We start from the raw sequence: 22,280 nt of genomic DNA on the forward strand, positions 1-22,280 counted from the left end.
AAAACTGAGATGAGATTCTCTGTCCCAAAAATAATGTGTTCTCATGTCTCCTTATCGATCGGACGAACTAAATCACATTTCTAAGATGCAATGTACATCACGGAAATATCATAATCATCCGATCGACGAAGAGACATGAAAACATATTATTTTCGAAGAGAGGATCTCATCTCTAATCTGATCTGATATGCTGCAAAATATCTGCAATCCTTCTATGATCATAATCAAATACCACTATAGTGGCTAGAAACTTTTTCAAATTCAGAACATTTTAAATCCACCAATAACTTTTTAAATCCATTAAAGACTTTTTAAAGTACAATTAAGCATTGTTGTAAATAACGATACACAGGGGTATAACAGTCAATAACTGCTCGTCGCCTAGGCAGTTAAAATTCTTTATATTATTTTTTATATATAATATTATAAATAATCATCATTCTTTACATAGTTAGACAGTGCTTCATCCAATAAATTCCTTCCTTAATAAGTCTCTCATCCAATTTACATGTGATCCAATCTTTTTTTTCTTTACAATACAATACCTCATAATCCCAAATAATATCACTAAACTTTAACTTTAATTTCTATCTTCGATTGTTTTTTATTTTCCGTCATTAATCTTCAATAATTAAATAAAAATTTAAAATAAAAACTTATTAGAAATATATAAAAGCTCACCTAATATGCTCAGTGGCGGGGTTGGTTCCAGGCAGAAAGGAAATCGATTATGGGTGATTTGGTGGAACTATTTATATTTTGAAAGGGTTAGAAAATGCATTAATATATCTAAGATTTTAAAATTTTGTTATCCGTCTCATCTACTGCCTCACCCGCCATCTCGCCCGCCTCACCAAGCTCTAATCTTTGACCGCCTAAGCACCACCTAAGACAGACAGTGCGATTGCTGGCCACCTCCCACCTAAGCAACGGCCATTTGGAAGACAGCAATTAAGAAATACTTCCATGAAGCTAGAATGCTTCGACTCCCCTTAGAATACTCGCATATGAAAATTTCAGCACGACAAGCAGGAACCAAAGCAACAGTCTTGTGAAATAGCATACAACTCCACATCCTGGCGGATGACCTTAAATACAGACGAGTTACTCATCAATTAGGTTTGCTAGTGAAAGGCAACCAAAACAACCATGCCCTGATCAGTTAGTTTTGAACAATATATACCGTTTGTTGCTGTATAAGAACACATCGTTCTTGTCCAATCGCATTCAAAGAGTTCGATGACAAATAGTAGCGAATATAATCACAAGGCTCACATTAGATCAGCGCTGGATACTGTTTAGCTTGCTGACGAACCCTCTTCTTATACTCGACTGGATCCTGCAAATTCTACGACTGTTATCAAAGAACCAATCTTATTAAAGACGATAAAATATCAATGAGAACCAAGGATGAAATATCCAAAACCTGGATAAATAGATGATAACCGTCTGTCTGAGCCGGGTCAGCAGGATTTGGCTGATCAAGCAGATCTTGTATCCCCACTAAAATCTGTTTCACAGTAATGGCTGGTCTCCATCCCTGAGAGACAGTGCAAATAATTATGCTATCCTCACATCAAAAAGGATGACAGCGTGAAATCTCATCAAGATTTCCATGGTTCGCTTACATAGTCTTCGTTGAGAATTGATAGGCACACAGTTCCGGAAGGATAGACATTGGGGTGGAAAAAACCTGCAGGAAACTTGCATTTGGGAGGTTTGCTCGGGTAGTCCTCACTGAAAAGAAGAGTAAGAGGAAAATAACCACCTTCCCAATCCGTCTGCAGCAGTAAATGGCAAACATTGCTTCAGTATTTTTGTTTCAGTCATATGTAATTTTTTAATAAAATAAAATAAAAGGCTCCTTATTAGAAGAGTTGGGAATATTAAAAAGTAACTAAAAACTTGTCAAATAATTTATTCTTGAATGTTAAACCGGAGACAAAAATTGCACTGGTTCAACAGACAGGTGGTACAAAGTTGTCATCGGGAAAAGTAACTTAAATGGAAGAAATTTTAAGCCATTTTAATTGCTCACTTACATGCCTATTTACAATTGGTTGAAGTAGCCCATGTCTACGACTTCAAGTTCCGATGATGAAATCCAAAAGACAAGTGTCAGAGACCATGGAATAAAATCAAGAGCCACCCCAACTGGCACTACCAAGATTAATCATTCTGTGCGGGAAACGAGACCAGACAATGGTTGGCATAAGCAAATACTACTCTGCTGCTCATGCCATCCATGTGGACCAAAACCAAGGCAATTCCAAATGGTATCAGAATACCAACCCATTTTTGTCTTATTGACCAAAACAAAGAGAAGAGGTTGGATAAAGTAAATACTCGTACCCAGATAGAAGCAAAGAGCATCAACTAGAAGTAGAGGAGAGGTGGGAGGGGAAGAAAGGTGGTTCTTCGCAGTAGGAAAGCTCATTGTAGGCAGTACCCAAGATAACGAGTGGTATTGACAAGGTGAGTGGGGGTTTAATAAAGTTAGAATATAAGTTTATATAACAAATAATAATTATTATGAAATTTAAAATATTAATCCTGACTTATTTAATACAATTATAGATTTAATTTATAAAGTATAAGTGCTTATTAATTAATCCTAATTTGTTAATGAATACGACAAACAAAAAAACAAGACATCTATTTTGAGTGAGGGAAACTTGACATGAAATAAAGTGAGAAAAAATTCCCAACTTACCTTTCTTCCTTTGAAGGCCAAAGAGAAAGGAAAGGAAAATACTAATGATTTCTCACTTTTCTTCTATATTACTTCAATTCGATTTGAGAGAAAAATAAAACTTCTGCGTGCAATTGTGCTCAAATCTTACCTTAAAATCAAGGTTATTTTTTCAAATCTATTTTTAATTTATTTTTTTACCAAACAAAGTTTTTAAAATTTTAAAATTTAAGTTTCCTCCCTCTTTCCTTCCCTCCAAGAGAACTACCTTTCCCTAACCCCTTTCTTTCCCTAGCCAGTTTTTTCCCAATGCCTTAAGGTTATATGTACTATTTAATGAGTAATATTTCAGGTATAAGTTATAACTTGTAAGCTTATAGTCGTAAGTTATAATTAAGTTACAATTCTAAAACAACTATACAGAATAATTAAGCTGTATTTATAACTTTAATATAAACTAAACATAACAATTAAGTTTAAATGTATATGATGTATATAGGTTAATGTTAATATTTTAGATAATTAACTCCATTTTAATAATTATTATTAATTTCTCATGTTCTATAAATTATAATTTATGAGTATTATTTTTAACAATAATTATTGAGTAAGATTATACACAAGTAATAACTTAAGATATAAATTAAAATATTAATTATATGTTGTAATTTACAACCTATTGTTTGTAATATTCATAAAATCATTGTTTCAAAGTTTCAATTTAATGTACTAAACCTCAATTTACTTCATCTCGGAATGCTTGGAGCGTGCTAATGTTCGTTGAGTGTCAGCATGGCATGGACGATACCAAAACTCTATAGTCAAAGGTCAAAATCCGGAATGGTATGCAATTTCAAAATTTGCAAGAGACAATTTGAGAAAGCCATTTCTATAAAAATGGTACTGACTGACTAAATATTTTCATAATGTAGTGACCACAAATTATTAAGTTGGAAGAAGTGCAAAAAATATTAATGAGGAAATCTATAAAAATTATTATCAATAAGATTAAAAAAAGAAGGCATGTGTTTTATGAGTGAAGGAAACTTGACACGAAATAAAGTGAGAGAAAAAATTCCCCAACTGCACGTTACCTTCCTTAGGAGGCAAAATAGAAAGGGAAGGAAAATACTAGCGATTTCTCTCACTTTTCTTCTATATTATTTAAATTCAATTTGAGAGGAAAACAAAACTTTTGCATGCAATGGTGCTCAAATCATACCTTAAAAAAAACAAATTTATTTGTTCAAATCTATTTTAAATTTACTTTTTTAACCAAATAAAGTTTTAAATTTAAGTTTAATCCATCTTCCCTTCCCTCTGTTCCAATAGAACTACTTTTTCCTAACCCTTTTCTTTTCCCAGCTAAATTCAATTTGAGAGGAAAACAAAACTTTTGCATGCAATAGTGCTCAAATCATACCTTAAAAAAAAACAAATTTATTTGTTCAAATCTATTTTGAATTTACTTTTTTAACCAAATAAAGTTTTAAATTTAAGTTTAATCCATCTTCCCTTCCCTCTGTTCCAATAGAACTACTTTTTCCTAACCCTTTTCTTTTCCCAGCTGTTTTTCTCCAATGGCTTTAGGCTATACGTACTAATTAATCAGTAATATTTAAGCTATAAGTTATGACTTGTTGGCTTCTAATAGTAAGTTATAGTTAAGTTACAAATCTAAAACAGCTATACAGAATAATTAAGCTATATTTATAACTTCAATATAAACTACATTTAACAATTAACTTTAAATTTATATTATGTATATTGGTAAATATTAATATTTTAAATAATTAACTCTATCTTACTAATCAATATTAGTTTCTTATGTTCTAATAATTATAATTTACAAGTATTATTTTTAACAATAATTTATTGAGTAAGATAATACACAAGTAATTCTTCAATTATAAGTTAAAATATAATCATATGTTATAATTTACACTGTGTCGCTTGTAATGTTCAAAAATTATTGCTCTAAAGTTTCAATTTAATGTATTTTTGAATTGTTATATATTTCAATTTGGAAATAGAAGAGCTAAGTGAATGAGGATTATAGAACAAACCTCATTTTAAATCATCTCGGCATGCTTGGAACATGCTAATATATGTCAAGTGTCAAAGCGCAAACAACACAAAACATATAATCAAATATCAAAATCGAACAGTATCAATTTCAAGCTTTGCAAGAGACAGTTTGAGAAAATCATATAGAAACAACACTAATTGACTAAATATTTTACCACCAATTATTAAGTTGAAAGAAGAGTAAAAAGTATTAATGACGGAATCTATAAAAAGTATTCATGAACAAATAGAAAGCAAGAAGACAGGTGCTTTATGAGTGAAGCAAACTTGACACGAAATAAAGCAAGAAAAAAAAACCAACTACAATTTACCTTCCTTTGGAGGTAAAAGAGAAAGGGAAGGAAAATCTAGCAAGATGTCTATCAATGAACAAGCGACATGTATAAAAAAAAATCTAGAAGTTTAACACAACATCCAAATCTAGTTGTGGTTCATCTTATCTTCCATTGAGCTTTATGCATATTCAAATCTGCTATATCATTTTTTTGGGTACATTAAAGAAAATTTTCTTAGGCCTCTACTTTCTACACCTGCTCTAATCCAACTCCTTTAACCATACAATCTATTGATTATGTTTGAAATGTCTATATACCATTTCAACTCATTTTATCTAAGTTTATTTTAGTAACTATTAGAGCTAATTTCTCTCTAATATTACAATATTTTTATTTTTGTCATTTCTAGTGACCAAACACATCTATGGTAGGGTTGTCATCAATATTTTATTAACTTTTCATGTGTATTATCTCCTGATAGTCTAGCACTCCGATTGTTGGGATGTCATACCACAATCTTACAAAATTTTCCTTTTACTTTAAGGAGCACTTGTGTTGTTAAAGGCGTTCCCAAGGCGCGCTCGAGGCATGAGGAGCACAAGGCGCTGGGAAAAGTATCTTTTCCCACACGAGGTGGGTATTGTTCGTCAAGCGTGCGCCTGGGCGCGCTTAGTGCGCCTTTGCACCTCAACTGAGGGGCGATCAAGGGACGTCTCGTGAACAATTTCTGGATTTTTAACCAAAAAAAAAACATTTCATTTGGTTTGGAATCAGGGCACGGAGAAGAAAATGATAAAAGGGAAGAAGAAAAGAACGCAAGAAGAAGAAACCTGAACCCGAGCCTACCCGGAGCATTTCCATCCGCCGCCACCGTTGCGTAAGTCGCACCGCCATACCTAGGTATGTGTTTTTTCATTTTTTTTTTCCTGTTCTTCTTCTTCTCTTTTTCTTTTTCTTCTATTATCTTCTTCTTCTCTTCTTCTATTTTCTTTTCTTCTCTTCTTATTCTTCTTCTTCTACTTCTTCTTCTCCTTCTCATTGTTCTGGTATCTTCTTTTCTTTTTCTTCTTTTCTTCTTGCTGAGTTGCTGGTTCGTGTTCTTGCTGCTGTCCGGTTTTGGCTTTTTTCTTGTTTTTCCAATTTTTTTATCATGTTTTTCTATTGCTGGTAGAGTGTTGATTTTATTTTGTTTTTGATTTTTCAAGCTATTTTCTTGTTCAATTATCATGGAAGATAATAGTGATGCTCCAACATATGCATCAAAAGATCCAGCATGGAATTATTTTCAAAGAATTAATCCGGATAACAAAAATGACTTGATTTGTAACTTTTGTCAAGAAGTTACAAAAGGGGATATCTATCATGCAAAACATCTTGTTAGGGGGTTTCGAAATACTACGATTTGCAAAAGATGTCTGGCTCATGTACATGAAGAAATTAAAAATTTCATGGAGAAAAATACGGAGAAAAGTAATCTTATTAAACTTGCGACATTGGACTTTGAGGATGTAGACTCTCTTGGTGATGATATTGATATGGATGATATTGGAGCTAAAGCTATGCCGAGTTCTAGATCAGTGAATATGCAAAAAAGGCCAAGACAAATAAGTTCAATGGATACGTATTTTGCTCCAAATGTGCACAAAAATGTTGAAAGTGAAAAGGGTAAAGAGAGGCAAACTGCGATAAATGAGGCATACAAGAAAGAATTGAGGGAAAAAGCTTGTATGATCATAACTGAGTGGATGTATGATGCGGCAAGTCCTTTAATGTCGTTAACTATTCAAGCTTCAAAAGGATGTTGGAATTGGTTGGCCAATATGATGTAGGTCTAAAAGGGCCTAGTTATCATGAGGTGCGGGTTAAAAAAGGTTGTTAATAGTGTGACAAATGATTACATTAAGTCGTGTGAAACAGAATGGGCCAAGTATGGTTGTAGTTTGATGGTAAATGGGTGGATATACAAAAGGCAGAGGACATTGATTAATTTTTTTAGTGAATTCTTCTAAAGGTTCAGTTTTTCATCGAATCGATTGATGTTTCTGATTATGTAAAGACTGGAGAGAAAATATTTCAGTTGCTTGATCGATTTGTGGAACATGTAGAAGAAGCAAATGTTGTTCAAGTTGTTACGGATAGTGCAAGTAACAATGTGCTTGCTGGTAAGAATCTATTTAATTCTTTCTTATCAATATGCTTTTTCTTATATATGTTAAACTTATTTAGATTCCTAATTTCTTTTGTAGGAAAATTATTAGAAGTAAAAATGTCACACTTGTATTGGACTCCTTGTGCTGCTCACTGCGTCGACTTGATCTTAAAGCAACATTGAAGAAGGCAATGAGTGTGAATGCCTACATTTATGTTCGCTCAGGTATGGTAAATATGCTGAGGCAATTCACAAGACAAAAAGAGATTTGTCGGTCAGGTGTCACAAGATTTACTACTACTTTTCTTACTCTTGAAAGGATGAACCTACAGAAGCAAAATTTAAGAAAAATGTTCATTTCAAATGATTGGACAGAGAGTAAATGGACAAAAGAAGCTAGGGGGAAAAAGGTAGCTAAAATCATCATGACACCTAGATTTTGGAGCAATCTTGTGCATATTTTAAAGATATATGACCCTTTACTCAATGTGTCCGTGTTCTGGTTGATTGCAAAAGAAACAATTATGAAAGTCTTTGAGGAGAAATACAAAGTGCTTGAGATCATTAATCAGAGATGAGAATGCAAACGTCATCGGCCTCCGCATACTGTAGGACATTATTTAAATTCAGAATATTTTTATTTATACACGGATTCAAATATATGTGGAGAAGTGGTAAATGGTTTGTTTGAAACTATGGAGAGATTGGTTTCAAGCACTGCTTAGCAAGATAAAATCACTACCCAACTCTCTATATATCGAAAGGCAGAAGGGTTATTTGAGAGGAATGTGACAATTAGAGATAGAAGAGCATTATCTCCAACAGAATGGTGGGAATGCTACGGAGCAAATACCCTAGAATTGCAAAAGTTAGCTATTAAAGTGTCTAGCCTCACTTGTAGTGCTTCTGGCTGTGAGCGCAATTAGAGTGTATTTGAACAAGTATGTAATAAATATAAATGTATAATACTATTAGTATGTTACTTTTATAAATAGAAAATATTCTTTGCTATTTTATTATACTTATTGTGATTTTTGACATTTTGTAGATTCACGGTAAAAAAAGGAATAGGCTATCTCCGCAACACTTAAATAATTTAGTATTTGTGAAATACAATCGTGCCTAAAAACTTCGGTATGATGCACGTGATCAGATTATCCCATTTCTTTGACAGATATTGATAACAATAATAAATGGTTGATGGATAGAATGGATGGAGAAAGTGATAATGAAGAAGATAAGTTGGTTTTTGAAGATGATGACTTGACATGGAATGTCGTTGCTAGGGCTAGTGGAGCTGAAGAGCCTGAATATTGTACTAGAGGAAAAAACATCGTATCCATGGCCTCTAGTTCACATGCTAGGCCTAAACAAGTCGAGAAGGGAAATACTATTGGTGCAGTTTGCACTAAAGGTCTAACTCAGGTTTTGATGAATGACAAATGAGTTAAGTTAGGTGTTTTTGTGATCTAATTGCTTTACCAAGTGTGCAGGAGTTGACGGGTCTGGAGGACCTGACACCTGGGTCCGCGGGACCTAACAACCGGCCGAAGTCAAGTTGGGTTTGCAGACCTGACAACTAGCATGAAGACTTGGTGGATCAAGAGGCTAGTCAACAGACATCAAGTTGGTAAGTGAGTTAAGTCATTGGAGAAGAGTGACCTAGTGAGGACGCGTCTCGGCGTCGGTCCAATTTAGGTCCATTTTGGATCCCTAAACTGGAACCTTGACTAGTTCCTGATCCTGGGAGGACAAGAACTAATTATTATTGCTTATTATTACTGTGCTAAACTTTGTTTTGTAGGTTAGATGTTTTGGTTTTGGACTAACACATTTTGTGCCTTCGAGGTGAAGGAAGACGCCTTCCTGTACATGGGAAGGCGCCTTCACATTGTGAAGGCGCCTTTGGTGCTATGGAAGACGTCTTCCGATAAAATTCAGACTTCGTCGCAGATAAGGAGCGAGTTGTTCGGGATAAGTTTTTATCGCTGGAGGCACCTTCAACGCTATGGAAGGCGCCTTCCACATCTTATAAAAGAGGTGCTCGCCCAAGGCTTTGAACACAACTTCCATACGAGCTTCTAAGCGTCCGATTGGCCTTCCGACTGCTCCGGCTTCCTGCTATAACTCTGCTACGACGTTGCTGCGTCCAATTGCCGTTGAGGAGTCACCCAAACACCGAGCTCGAGCCGACCAACTACAAACAGTGTTTGGTAACAAAAGTTAATTACTATACTTAATTTATACAAACGAGAAGTGCAGCGTGTTACACTTCTTCGACTCTTTCTGTACTCGATCCCCTCTTCCGGCGATTCCAGAAGAGGTATTTAATATTTAATGGATTACTCATCGATAGGTTCACGAGACCTGAGTCTTGGAGTTGGAGTCATTATAGGCTCCGAACCAAATAAATCCTTGTGTTCGTATCTTTTTCCGTTTCTGTCTATTTCATTTTTTGCTACGTGCTCTTGTTTTTTAAAACGAAAACGACAAGTTTTTTAAAACCACTAGTCTTATGGCTAGTGGTTTGATATTTGTGTGTGTGTGGAATATTAATAGTTATCATATATGGCATATTATATGAGTGTGTTAGTAGTTTAGTAATCAACCTCATGTTCAAGAGAGGCGCGCCTCGTGCCTCGGGCGTGCCTCGCGAGCACCTCAGGCTCTAGGAGCCCTTTGCGCCTCGGCGTGCCTCGCGTCTCAAGCAACATTACGCCTCACGTCTCTAACAACACTGAGGAGCACACCACACAAGGCTCAAAACACTTTTTTGTTTTCAACATTCATTCATAGCATATTAATGATATCTTCATCAATACCTCATTAAATTATAATCCAATATATATAAAATCCTAATAGGCATTTCATATCTATTCATCTTAATCTTAACCACTAAACTCAATCTTAGTTCCACTTAACTTGAAACCATGGTTTAAAATACCGTTCCTCACTGGGCAAAACAGGCGGAACCTACCGTTCTGCCTGCAGACCAAAACCGGCAACGACATTCCAAAGGTTCAGAGGCTCATGGCTGAACTCAGAGGCATCATGCTAGCCCCACGGAGAAGACATCGTGCGAGCCTTGAGGCCACAGTGGACTTCTTGTGCAAGCTCCGCGGCGGCGGCCTTGTAGTTGACTTGTCAAACGAGCCCTGAGGCCGCGGTAGACTCGTCGCGAGAGCCCCGAGGCCGCAGCGGATTGGTTGTGTACGCCCCGCGGCAGCGGACTCGTCGCGCGAGCCCTGCGGCGGCGGATTCGTCGCGCGAGCCCTGCGGCGGTGGACTTGTCGCGCGAGCCCCGCGGCGGTGGACTCGTCGCACGAGTCTCGCAGCGGCGGACTCATCGCGCGATCCCACCTACCGCAATGGACTATCACACGCGCCCCGAGATGGACTCGTAGCAAGAGCCCAGAGGTCGCGGCAGACTCATCGTGAGAGCCCAGCGGCCATGGCAAACTCATCGTGCAATCAATCGCGGTGGACTAGTCGCGCAAGCCTCGCGACTACGACAGAGTCTTCTCGCAAGCATAACAGTTCAAACAATAAAATTAAATAAACATAGTTTAATAATTTCAATCAACTCCTAGCTATAGCACGGATATTTTAAATAGGCTTAACTAAACCCTAATAAAACTATTACTTTAATTATATATATATATATATATATATATATATATATATATATATATATATATATATATATATTTAAAAATATTTTATTTTTGTATTTTAAATATTTAGATTAGTTTTTATTCTTAATTAATATATTTTATATTTAAAAAATATCGAAACCATATCGGCACGGCACGATACGAACCCGAAATCTCGGCATGGGTCGAAATTTTAAACCTTGCTAGAAACCTCTAGTTTCTAAAGTTTTTTCTCCATAATTCACCTTTCAAATTCCTTCTATTGCTATTCTTAACAATTAATACAATATTGTTTTGCAAATACATATATATGGTTGGCGCATTCATTTACTAACATAAAAGTATACAAACTTAAGTTGATGCTAGATGTAAACCTATGGTTATAAAAATAAATCATCTATTACATTTCTAGTCGCTCTTATAGTGATAAGTACATAATCATACATATTTTTTTATCACATCAATAAAATTACTAGATGAGTTCAATACCAATTAAATATGGGTTTTACATGTGATCGTAATACCACTTCATATAATGAGCACTGGGTAGCATTAGAAAAAGAAAAATATATAAATATACCAACTGGAAAACCAGGATACGGAATAGAAACAATCCTTTGATTGAACTAGTGAAGGAAAAAAGGTTAATCCAATTTATGATACCTTCCTAATTGAATTTGTAATATACCAAAAAAAAAAATTATAGATAAGGATTTAAAATAATTAAAGATTGATATAATTAAATTATTTTAAGAGAAATAAATATTTTTAATGGATAATTTATCAATAAACCAGTTTATATAAATTTATGGAATTTACTGAAATTTTTCTAGATTTTAAATATCTATTTAAAGGAGGAGTTGATTAAACATAAACATAAGTTTACAATTATCAAATCCTAAGTTCAAATTAGCATTTCCTTCCTCCCTCCCCACATGCGCGACAGCCGCATCTGCCCGTCGCGCACGACGTCGCCAGCGCTCCGACCACCGGCATCGCATCCTTGCCCACGCGATCGGCGATGTTGGCGTCGTTTCCCTGTCCTTCCCCGACCGCCGGAAGTTGCTCCTTCGTTGTTTCCTCTTCGTGCACGTGCAGGTTCCCCGGTGGGTGTGTCGTCGCGCCGACTGGCCGCGAACCCCAACGTCGGTGCCGTGTTTTCACGCCGCCGCACCCATTGCCCGGTCACTCATCCACGTCTCTTCTTTCTCAAGGCATTGTTGCTCCGCGCGATCTGACGCCAAGTAGCCGTGCGACACTGCCGCAACGCTTCGCCGCCGATGCCGCGTCTCACTCTTTAGCCGGACCTATTTCACCATCGGCCACCCAAGCCATCTCCAATGACCTTCGGCCGCCGTTTGCGACGACGATGATGAACAATAAGTAACGAGAGGATTGGAGCTTGAAACAAATCCTTTGACTTGAAGACCATTATGATATGATCTACATTTGAGGTGGGTAGATACTACTTATCTTCTTGATAGCTTTGATTATAGTGCATGATTGTTTACTGCTATATTTGATGAGGTTACAGTTACTCGCCTACTTTAAATCTGTCTTATATTGCTCCTGAGTTGATACCTTATTGGTTGTCCTTAAATATTGACCTATTGTTGATAGCTAGGTAGTCTTGTTTATTATTTGTGATTGTGTTTATATGTATGCACAATATTATCATACCATAGTGTAGGACATTGGATACTTTGCTAAGATCCTTTGGTAGATGATTTGAATTTGTACTTATTGTTAGGATGATCATACCGAGGTATAAGATATCGAGCATCTTGCTAAAGCTTTATTTGTTATTTCATACCGTAGTGTAGGATAGTGAGTATCCTACTAGACCCTTGTTATTTAGGCCTATGACTATACGCTAGTGAGGTTAGACTAAGGTGTGGCTATAGAGTGTTATATTGGATGTGACTATTCATTTTCTACTTATCGACCGTTGGTATATCGTAACGACCATTGTCTCCCATTCGTGGTTGAGAGAGTCGTTAGTGATCGTTGGTTTATCCTGTCGACTATTGTCTCCCATTCGTGGTTGATACATAGGACTGCCCACTAGACCAGATAGTGGTAGTGTCTATTGTTGCCCGCAGTCCATAGCTAGATAGTTACACATCCTGTCTGCCCACTAGATCAGATAGTGGTAGCGTGTATTGTCGCCCGCAAATAGTGGCATTCATGTGCTCTGATTGCTCACTGGACCAAGTACTGGTAGCGTGTATTGTCGCCCGCAGTCAGTAGCTGAGGAGCTAGATAGCTACCTCACCCTATCTGCCCACTGGATCAGATGGTGGTAGTATGTATTGTCGCCCACAGATAGTAGATATCCTGGCTGCCCACGAGACCCATTCGTGGTAGCATGTTGTTGCGTGCAGTCATGATTTTGTTATACGTTTGTTATATGCTTGTTATGTGCTGAGTTTATGCAGGTGGTTTTGGATGTACGGTATGTACTCCCAATTTGTTGGTTATACTTGATTGAGCAGGTTAGTGTAGTATCATGTTATTGGTTATACTTTTAGTTAGTAGAGGATTATGTTGGGGCACTTACGTTGGTTAGTAAGCACTTTATCTGAGATCGCATCCTTTGATCTCCTGTCAGTATATTATTCATGTGCTATTTTCTTCTACCCACTGAGTGTACTCACTACCCCTTATTTTTCCTTTGACTTCCAGGTTAATAGATAGAGGAGATGTTGTATCGCTCAAAGGTCCTGGCTGTCGGTCCCACTCGAGTTGGATTTCTGTTTCAGTTGTTTGAGTTGTTGGTGTACCTTTCACTGTTTTGAAATTTTGGTTTTCTTTTGTATCGAATATTTATGTTGTAGTTATGTTTTTGGTTAATTTAATATGATCACATGTTCATACATACATACATACACGTATTGTCGTTTGTGACTTGATGTTATTATATTGCATTGGAGTTTGTGTTAGCTTAAATTTGTTTGATATCGATTATTTCCTATATTGTCAATAGGGGGTACCGTCCAGTTTAGCGGACAAATATACCCTCGGGCCGTGACAGAATTAAATCTTAGTATGAATATATATATATATATATATATATATATATATATATATATATATATATATATATATATAAAATAGTTATAATTATTTGACTAATTACACTTACTTTTTATCCAAAAGAAAAAATTTTAGAATTGTATATTTTGAAATTCTCACGATAAATAAAATTTATTATTATAATTAGTTTAAATAAAAGGCCACGATTCATGAAGCTCTGGCCAATGCGCGGTTTCAAAGAAGGGTTGGATCATATTAAATTTATTATATGCAACCTTATCCTGCATTGCAAGATGATGTTTCCACAATTCGAACCTAGCAATTTTACCTTTGCACCAAGACTCCCCTTCACAAAATCTAATAATTAAATTAGATAAATAAACAAAAAATAAACTTCTAGAGAAGTGTTTTAGAAGATAGAAAGTAAATTAATAAAGAAAACCCAAAGGAAAACACAAAGTGCTAGATGATCAATAGGTGAAATCAGCAAGATACAAGTATCTATGTCATCAAGATGTTTCCTTTATGCATAAATTTTGTTCCCTGATCCACAACCCAACCCTAGTCAAACATAAACAAAATGAAAAGCCGCACCATCATAAAATTGGACTGAATGATAAGAGAAAAGTGAATAGAAATGAACTCATCTGAATGTATGGGATACGGATAGAGGACAGGGCAAAATGTCATGGAATTGATCTAACTATTCAGGGTCTAGTTATAAGTGAATATAAAAAAAGAATCCAAATCACTCAGCATCCTTCTGTGCATGTTCAACCTCTTCAAAGAAAGCCAAACTAAAAGAGAAGTTAATAGATAAAATACACATGTACAAAGTGCACATGCATACATGAGGTACTCATATCCGGATCTCCTGGGCATCTCAAGTTCCACCAGCCGCTGCCATTGAGGCAGGTCAATTTCCTAATTCTACCAATTCAGTTGGCCAAAAGTTATTCCCATGACAGTTTGTTACACAAGTAACAGGCTATTGATGTTCTTAGCAAGACTGAATTAAGTTTTTAATGGTCCTAACTAATTTATCATTCAAAGATGACAAGCCACTCTCATCAGAAGTAATTTGATTACAGAAGGCACCATATGAAGTGCTCAAGACATGAACAAAACCAAGAACTCTATAAAGATTTTTGAAACCATCCTCCATCATCATGATAATGATATCAATTACATATCTTAACAATATATGCATATTACAGGAAACAATGTGAATGCCCAACTTTAAAGGGAAGAAAAAAATTAAGTGAAATGTTAAACAACAATGAGCTCACAAGGACAATATGCTGCAAAATTATTTATGGCACACCACAGATACTATTATATCTTTATATGTAAACGTTGTGCACCTATAGATGCATGGGGATTGAATTAAGTGTGAGACCAAACAAAAAATTTGACATACAGTAGCAGAAATATGTCTTGTGTTCAGTGAAATAAGAAAAATAATAGTTTAGGTGCTAGTTCCTTTCTCTGCATTGGTTAGTAAACCAACGGCAATAGGCCTCCACCTCCCTCCTGAATGACTATAGCTAACTTCTAAATTTACAAACAATCATTACCGTGAGTTTAGGGCAACTAAAACATAAATATGGTTCTTTCAGAATAAAATAAGTTAAAAATTCCATACAGGCAGAAGATGGTTCTTCCCAGTAAACGTCAGTTTCCAGAACATAATCTAGGATGGAAAAGTATTCAATTTGAATAAAAATGGTGAAGTTTTAGAACACTGATCATAGCAATCTGGGAAAACTACAGTCTCTACCATGCTCCATGAATTTGCAAGAGCTTTACAAAAAATTATCAATCACCTAATTGAACAGAAACACATCGATTGATTGCATCTAGACGAACACATAACAATCCAGTAATCAAAGAACGTGAAGATCAGACAAATTGAAGAAGACATAGCTGGACATGCAACCAAACTATAAAAAAATGGCATCTTTGCATACGAGCAGCAATCAACGAGGAAGACACTTACCCCCTGTTTGCCAGGGATGGTGCACTGCCAGGTCATAAGATTAACGGAGCCATCGGGAAGCGTTTCGGGCTTCGCCACAAAACCCTAGACAATCAGGAACAAGAAATATCATGTTAAGATCTACGGCAAAAGAAGTGTTCGGATAAGGAGAAGGGGGAAGAGGAAAAGGGTACACATACATGGGGGTGATTCTTACGCCAGGCCTTGCGCTCCTCGGCGAGGCGACCACGGGCGATTCCTCCGGACATCCTTCGCAACCAACAACACGCACTTCTCTCCTTTCTCCGACGACTTTCGTTCCTTTTTCCAAGTTTACTCGCTTTATGCGATTCTTTTGTTTTCCAAAATTTTGCTTTTCATTAAAAAAATTTCAATTTACCTTTAAAATGTGGCCACTATATGAATTAGAGTCCATTTTATGAACTGAACCGGTTTGATAGAATTTTTTTTAAAAAAAATGTAAAGGTAAAAATGATCGACATTAATTAATTTACTTTATCATAAAGTAATTTGAAAGGCGAAAACTATAAAACTAAAACTAAAACAAAATCTACATTGGCATGTAGTCAGAGAGGAGATTCTCTAGATTATTTTTTTACGATCCAAGGATATTTTTTATTCATGTATTGATGGAGATGTATAATCTCCATTTATTTTACAAATGAAGATCATATATCTCCATCAATACATACAAAAAAAATATTCTTTGGATCGTAAAAACAGTCCAGAGGGGATCGAGGGCAGATCCTCTTATCCTGGAGGTCAGATCCTCTGGTCCAGAAAATTCTAGACCAGAAGAGGCCCTGTCCGTTCATTGGTTGGATGAACTGGACCCCACCTATTAAATAAGTAGGATCCAATTTATCCAATGAATGAATAGGGGATCAAGGATGGTCCAGGGATCCTGGACCAGACCCCTGCCCCTTATCCTGACCTGCTCCTAGACCGGGACAGAAAGATTGATGGAAAATAATGACCCCCACCTGTTAACACCCACCAATACAAAGATTAACAGATGGGAGGTCATTACCCCCCACTAATACAAAGATTGGACCATGATTTGATCCAATCTTTGCGGGCAAGAAGATCTGGTCCCCAGAGGATCCGGCCTGTGGCCTTGGACCACAATTATAAACCTGAATTGGATAGCCTGGCTATTTAATAATTTTTGTAATTATTGTGTTCAATACTTCAATTAGTAGCTATTAATTATTTTAGTGCCTGAGAATTATCTTAGTAAAATGTATATAATAACCTCAGATATCTAGTTTAACAAAGAAGCAGAATATCAAGAAGCTTCTCTCCTAACGAAGAAAATCAAAAAGGTAAAAGCCAAAATGAAAATACCTTCATCTTCATAGTAGATGACATTACAGACGAGTTACTTCCAAAACCAACAATGAAGTATTAGCTACATTTACTAGCGAGATTAAACCCAAACAACCATGGACTAATCAGTCATTTTTGAACAATATATACTGTTTGTTAGCATCTTATATGCCAAAATGAGTTCCACATGCTTTCTTGAGCCACACCACAACCTAAGAGTTTGATCACTTAACTAACAGAAGCAGCAGCTCCGATCACAAAGGTCGACATTAGATCAGTGCTGGATATTGTTTAGCTTGCTGACGAACCCTTTTCTTATACTCAACTGCATCCTGCAAAGACAGTAAACTCTTAACAAAAAACCAATCTTGTTTGAGACCAACAAAAAAAATACATGAATGGGAAGGGAGGAAATATCCAGAACCTGGATGAATAGATGATAACCATCAGTCTGGGCAGGATCGGCAGGATTAGGCTGATCGAGCAGATCTTGTATCCCCACTAAAATCTGTTTCACAGTAATGGCTGGTCTCCATCCCTGAGATGTAGAGTTTAAATAACTATCTTATGCACACACCAGAAAGGATGGAAATGGCAAGTCTAATTAACATTTCTCAGTCCACTTACATAGTCTTCGTTGAGAATGGATAGGCACACAGTTCCAGAAGGGTAGACATTAGGATGGAAAAAACTTGCAGGAAACTTGCATTTGGGAGGTTTGCTGGGGTAATCCTCACTGAAAAGAAGTGTAAGAGGGAAATAGCCACCTTCCCAATCCGTCTGCAGCAGTAAATGGCAAACGTTGCTTCACTATATTTGTTTCAGTCATATGGCAAATTTTGATGAAAATAAAGGGTTCTCTATTAGAAGAGTCGGGGATACTGATTTGTAACTTAAGAAACAAACCTTACGAACAATTTGTTCTTGAAAAAAAAAATAATCGAAAAAAGATACTAGCTCGACAAATGGAACAAAGTAGTTATCACACGAAGAAAAGTACCTTTAATCCGAAGAGTTTCAACCTATTTCTAATTGCCTACCAATAAGTTAGTTTTTAGTTCATTAAAATATCCTGTCATTGACTTCAAAGTTCAAAAGAAAACAAACCGATGAAAAAAGAATAAAAGACATTCACACCTCATGACTGCTAACCATTTAGTTGAAGAAGAGTAAATCAGATAATCATTTCTAGAATTTCTCTATCAATTTTCAACTAGATCCATACTAGGGACAACAGTTCCATCACAGTAAAATTTTAATTGATCAAAATCAAATTACATGTATAAGACATAATGTTCCACTTCTTACATTCTCTTTTAATAGATTCAAACACTTACTATAAAAAATATGAATTACCTTTGAATAGGTTTGCAGCCAGATCAACTAATTTTCTCTCATTATATTATCTATTGGATCTACAAATAATTTCACTAGAATACTAGTATATCTTTATATACACCACATAGGTCCATCTTAACATTTTTATTTCTATTACATATTTTTTGCACATGTTACTTCCTACCATCCAATCCTCAGCGCACTCTGATTCATGAAGTATCAGAACAGCCTTTTATAAAATTTTCTTTTAGAATAAAGAAGCACACAATGGTCCCTCTTCCAAAACTCTAGAAACTAGTCTCAATTTGAATCATCCATTAGTTATTTTCTGACTGATCTTATTGAAGGATAAATCCAAGATATCTAAAATTCTTACAAAAATTTTAGATATATCCATCTTAACTATTTATAACTATGCCCTCAATTCCTTTCTTACTATTGAAATTACAATTCATTTACACAATTTTTTGCCTACTTAACTTGAATGAACCTTACTAAAGATTTTCTCCCAAATTACACATTCGAATACTTCCATAACTAGCATGCGTTCCTTTGGATGAAAACAATAAGGAAAAACACATGGCTGGTGAATTTTTTCCAACTGCCCTTTCCCTCTGTTTTGTTGGGAAGAAATCAAGGATGGAAGGAAAAGCTAGGAAATTCTTCCATCAATTTTCTCCATATGTTATAGATACCCCAAGTTAACCTTGAAAATGACCTAGTAAGAACCCTTTGATGGAACTCAAACATAAAACAAATAAAGAAAATAGACTATATATCAGAGAAAGTGCTTCTAAAAGAAGATAAAAATTAGTAAAGTAAATCCAGAAGAAAACAACACTGTGATAGATAGCTAATAAGCCCAGTCAGCAAGGTAGAAGCATCTATGTCATTAAGATGGGTCCTTCATTCATAAATTTTTGTATCACTAAGCTGCCCAAAAAAAAAAAACAGCCCTAGATAAATATAAACAAATTGAGTACCAAAACCTTAGTGAAATTGGATTGGCTGATAAGAGAACAATAAACTACAACAACAGAAATTAATTTTATTTTCTGTTGAGAAATCAATTGACTTTACACAAAACTTGACATGCTTAACTGACAAGATAAAGCTTATTAAAGGGATAAAGGATAGGGCAGAATGACCTAAAAGTGATTTAGCTATTTGGGGGTCCTGTTAAAACTGTCAATGGCCAAGAATCTAAGTCACATCAACATTCATGGAAGGCACTACTAGAGAAATTAAAATATAAATATGCATGCACAACTGTACTTATGCATGTCAATTGCCTATGTTATTCTACCAATTCACTTGACCAAAGGTTATTCCCATGTTAATGACAATATGAAGTTCCCAACTACCAAGTATGAGATTCTTAGTAAGATCCGAGAGGTTCTTAACACTCCTGAGTCATTATGTTTCAAAATTACATGGCAAAATCGACTCTCATCCATAGTTATTCAAGGCATAAGGTGTCTAAAAGCGCATAAGTGTTGTGGGGTCCGAGAAGCAATGCACAAGGTGAGGCACACGCCATACCAAAGTAAGGTGCTCCAGATATAAATTTTTACAATTTTAACATATATAGGAAATTTCTACTAAAATATTTCATTATGGATAAAATATTAAACAATAATGTAAAATAAATACGTCATGCACATAATTCAAATTTTAAAAAAACTTCAAATATTTAAATCAGCAAAATCTTCATCATCTTGCTCAATCATATCATTATAATCATCACCGGATGTTTCTAATTTGTATAGTTGAATCTTCATCGGTTCTAAGACCAAGCGCTTTAAGTGCACCTGGTGCCTCTCACAAGACACATGCTTAAGGCAACGAGGTGCAAGTGCGCATTGCACCTAGGCGCAGCGAGACGAGCGCTTTTAATAACTATGCTCTCATTTGAAGAAATATGACTACAAAAAGCACCATATGAACTATGAAGCAATCAAGATATAAACATAATGCAAGAACTCCACAAACACTTCTGAAAAAAAAAATCCATCATCATGATTATGATAGCAATTACATGACAATATTCATAAATTACAGGAAATAATGTGGATACCTTAAGCTTAAAACGGAAGAAAAATAAGCAAAATGTTAAACAAAAATGATCTTAAAAGACAATATACTGCAATTTATGGCTACATAGACTAGAATCTTAAGAGCATCTCCAACGGAGCTTTTTGTCAGGTTTTTTAAATTAATCTTTCCTACATGTCATCAAAAATTAAGAAGCTGAGTTCGAAAAATCAAACCCAGCTTCTTACTCTCTTTCTTCATTTAGAGTGGGCCCACAAAAAAAAGCCAAAAACCATGGCCACCGTTGGAGATGCCCTAATATGCAAACATCGTGCACCTATAAACACTTAGAGATTTAAGTACATGTTAGACCCAAATAGCAATTTGGCATACAACAGAAAAAATGTGTTGTATTTGACCAAATTAAGTAAAAGAATCATGTGTAAGGGCAGCTAGTTTCTCTTTGGTTAGAAAATCAATGACCTCAGGCCTCCCTCCTGAATAACTATACCCAAATTTCCTGATTTCAAGTGCAGACAAAACAAAACCCCGTACAAGCAAAAGACGGTTCTTCCCCCCTGCACAAAACTTTGAAGTTTTAAAATATTGAGCATAACAATCTAGAAAAGCATAATCTCGACCATGAGTTTACCCTAGCTTATTATGACTATTCATAACCTAATTGAACAGAAACACATCAATTGGTTGCACCTAGACGAACAACCACGAACACGATCCATTTATCAAAGAACGTGAAACAACCTGAGTCAAAAATCCCAAACGGAGGATCCGATATAATGAAGAAGACATAGATTGACAACGAATCCGACTAAAAAGTTAACAACTTTAAATACTAGCAGCGATCAAGGAGGAAACGTACCCCCTGCTTGCCAGGGATGGTGCACTGCCAGGTCATAAGATTAACGGAGCCATCAGGAAGCGTTTCGGGCTTAGCCACAAAACCCTAGACAATCAGGAACAAGAAGAATCAGGTTACGATCAAAAAAAAAAAAAAATGAGGAGAAGGGGAAGAGGTGAAGGATACACGTACATGGGGGTGATTCTTACGCCAGGCCTTGCGCTCCTCTGCGAGGCGACCACGGGCGATTCCTCCAGACATCCCTTCACACCAGCCGCAAACACGCACTTTTGAACCTCTTCCGACGAACGATGGAGTTAAGTTTCCCCGTACTCCCTTTATGGTGTTTAGTAGCGTAATACGCACGCGTTGATTTGCCGATATTATTATTTAATTATTATTTTATAATAGATAATTGTAATATTTTTTTTTCCTATTTTGCTAAACTATACATTGCCCTGGAATTTATCGCTTTTTCCCTTAACTTGTCAGATAATGAACGGAAAACCCTAAGAAGAAATTTTAATTATATAGTTTAGAACATCACGAGCAAAGATAGTCCTATAAATACTTTGGACCAAATAATGTTAAAAAATATATCTTTTAATTTTTTTACTAAGATCAAGTGTAATTAAAATTTTATATTACCGGCTAAAATGAATCTTTACTAGTAAATAATTATAATTACTGGTTAGCAGATTTAGCTAATAATATTTAATTTTTTATTGGTCAAATTAGATTTAGCTGATAATTTTAAATTTTTCTTTGCACTACTGCAAAGGCCTGTAATTTTAATTGGTGGCATCCTTAATCAAACTAATTGCTTGT

At 35.7% G+C, this 22,280-nt stretch overlaps 2 protein-coding genes across 2 annotated transcripts; both read right to left on the reverse strand.

The window, feature by feature from the left end:
- Positions 1-1,031: 1,031 nt before the first annotated feature.
- On the reverse strand, positions 1,032-16,233 carry LOC121998291 (SUMO-conjugating enzyme SCE1). Its single transcript, XM_042553143.1, has 5 exons — positions 16,072-16,233; positions 15,893-15,976; positions 1,629-1,781; positions 1,427-1,540; positions 1,032-1,339 (listed from the first exon to the last, which is right to left on the reverse strand). Exons 1-5 carry the CDS (start codon positions 16,138-16,140, stop codon positions 1,277-1,279), a joined length of 483 nt encoding a protein of 160 aa, XP_042409077.1. The 5' UTR covers positions 16,141-16,233; the 3' UTR covers positions 1,032-1,276.
- Positions 16,234-17,218: 985 nt separating this feature from the next.
- On the reverse strand, positions 17,219-21,786 carry LOC121998293 (SUMO-conjugating enzyme SCE1-like). Its single transcript, XM_042553144.1, has 5 exons — positions 21,645-21,786; positions 21,474-21,557; positions 17,849-18,001; positions 17,646-17,759; positions 17,219-17,553 (listed from the first exon to the last, which is right to left on the reverse strand). Exons 1-5 carry the CDS (start codon positions 21,711-21,713, stop codon positions 17,491-17,493), a joined length of 483 nt encoding a protein of 160 aa, XP_042409078.1. The 5' UTR covers positions 21,714-21,786; the 3' UTR covers positions 17,219-17,490.
- Between the last annotated feature and the right edge of the window lie 494 nt (positions 21,787-22,280).

Source organism: Zingiber officinale, chromosome 6A, assembly GCF_018446385.1.
Source record: "Zingiber officinale cultivar Zhangliang chromosome 6A, Zo_v1.1, whole genome shotgun sequence".
Classification (NCBI taxonomy): Eukaryota; Viridiplantae; Streptophyta; class Magnoliopsida; order Zingiberales; family Zingiberaceae; genus Zingiber; species Zingiber officinale.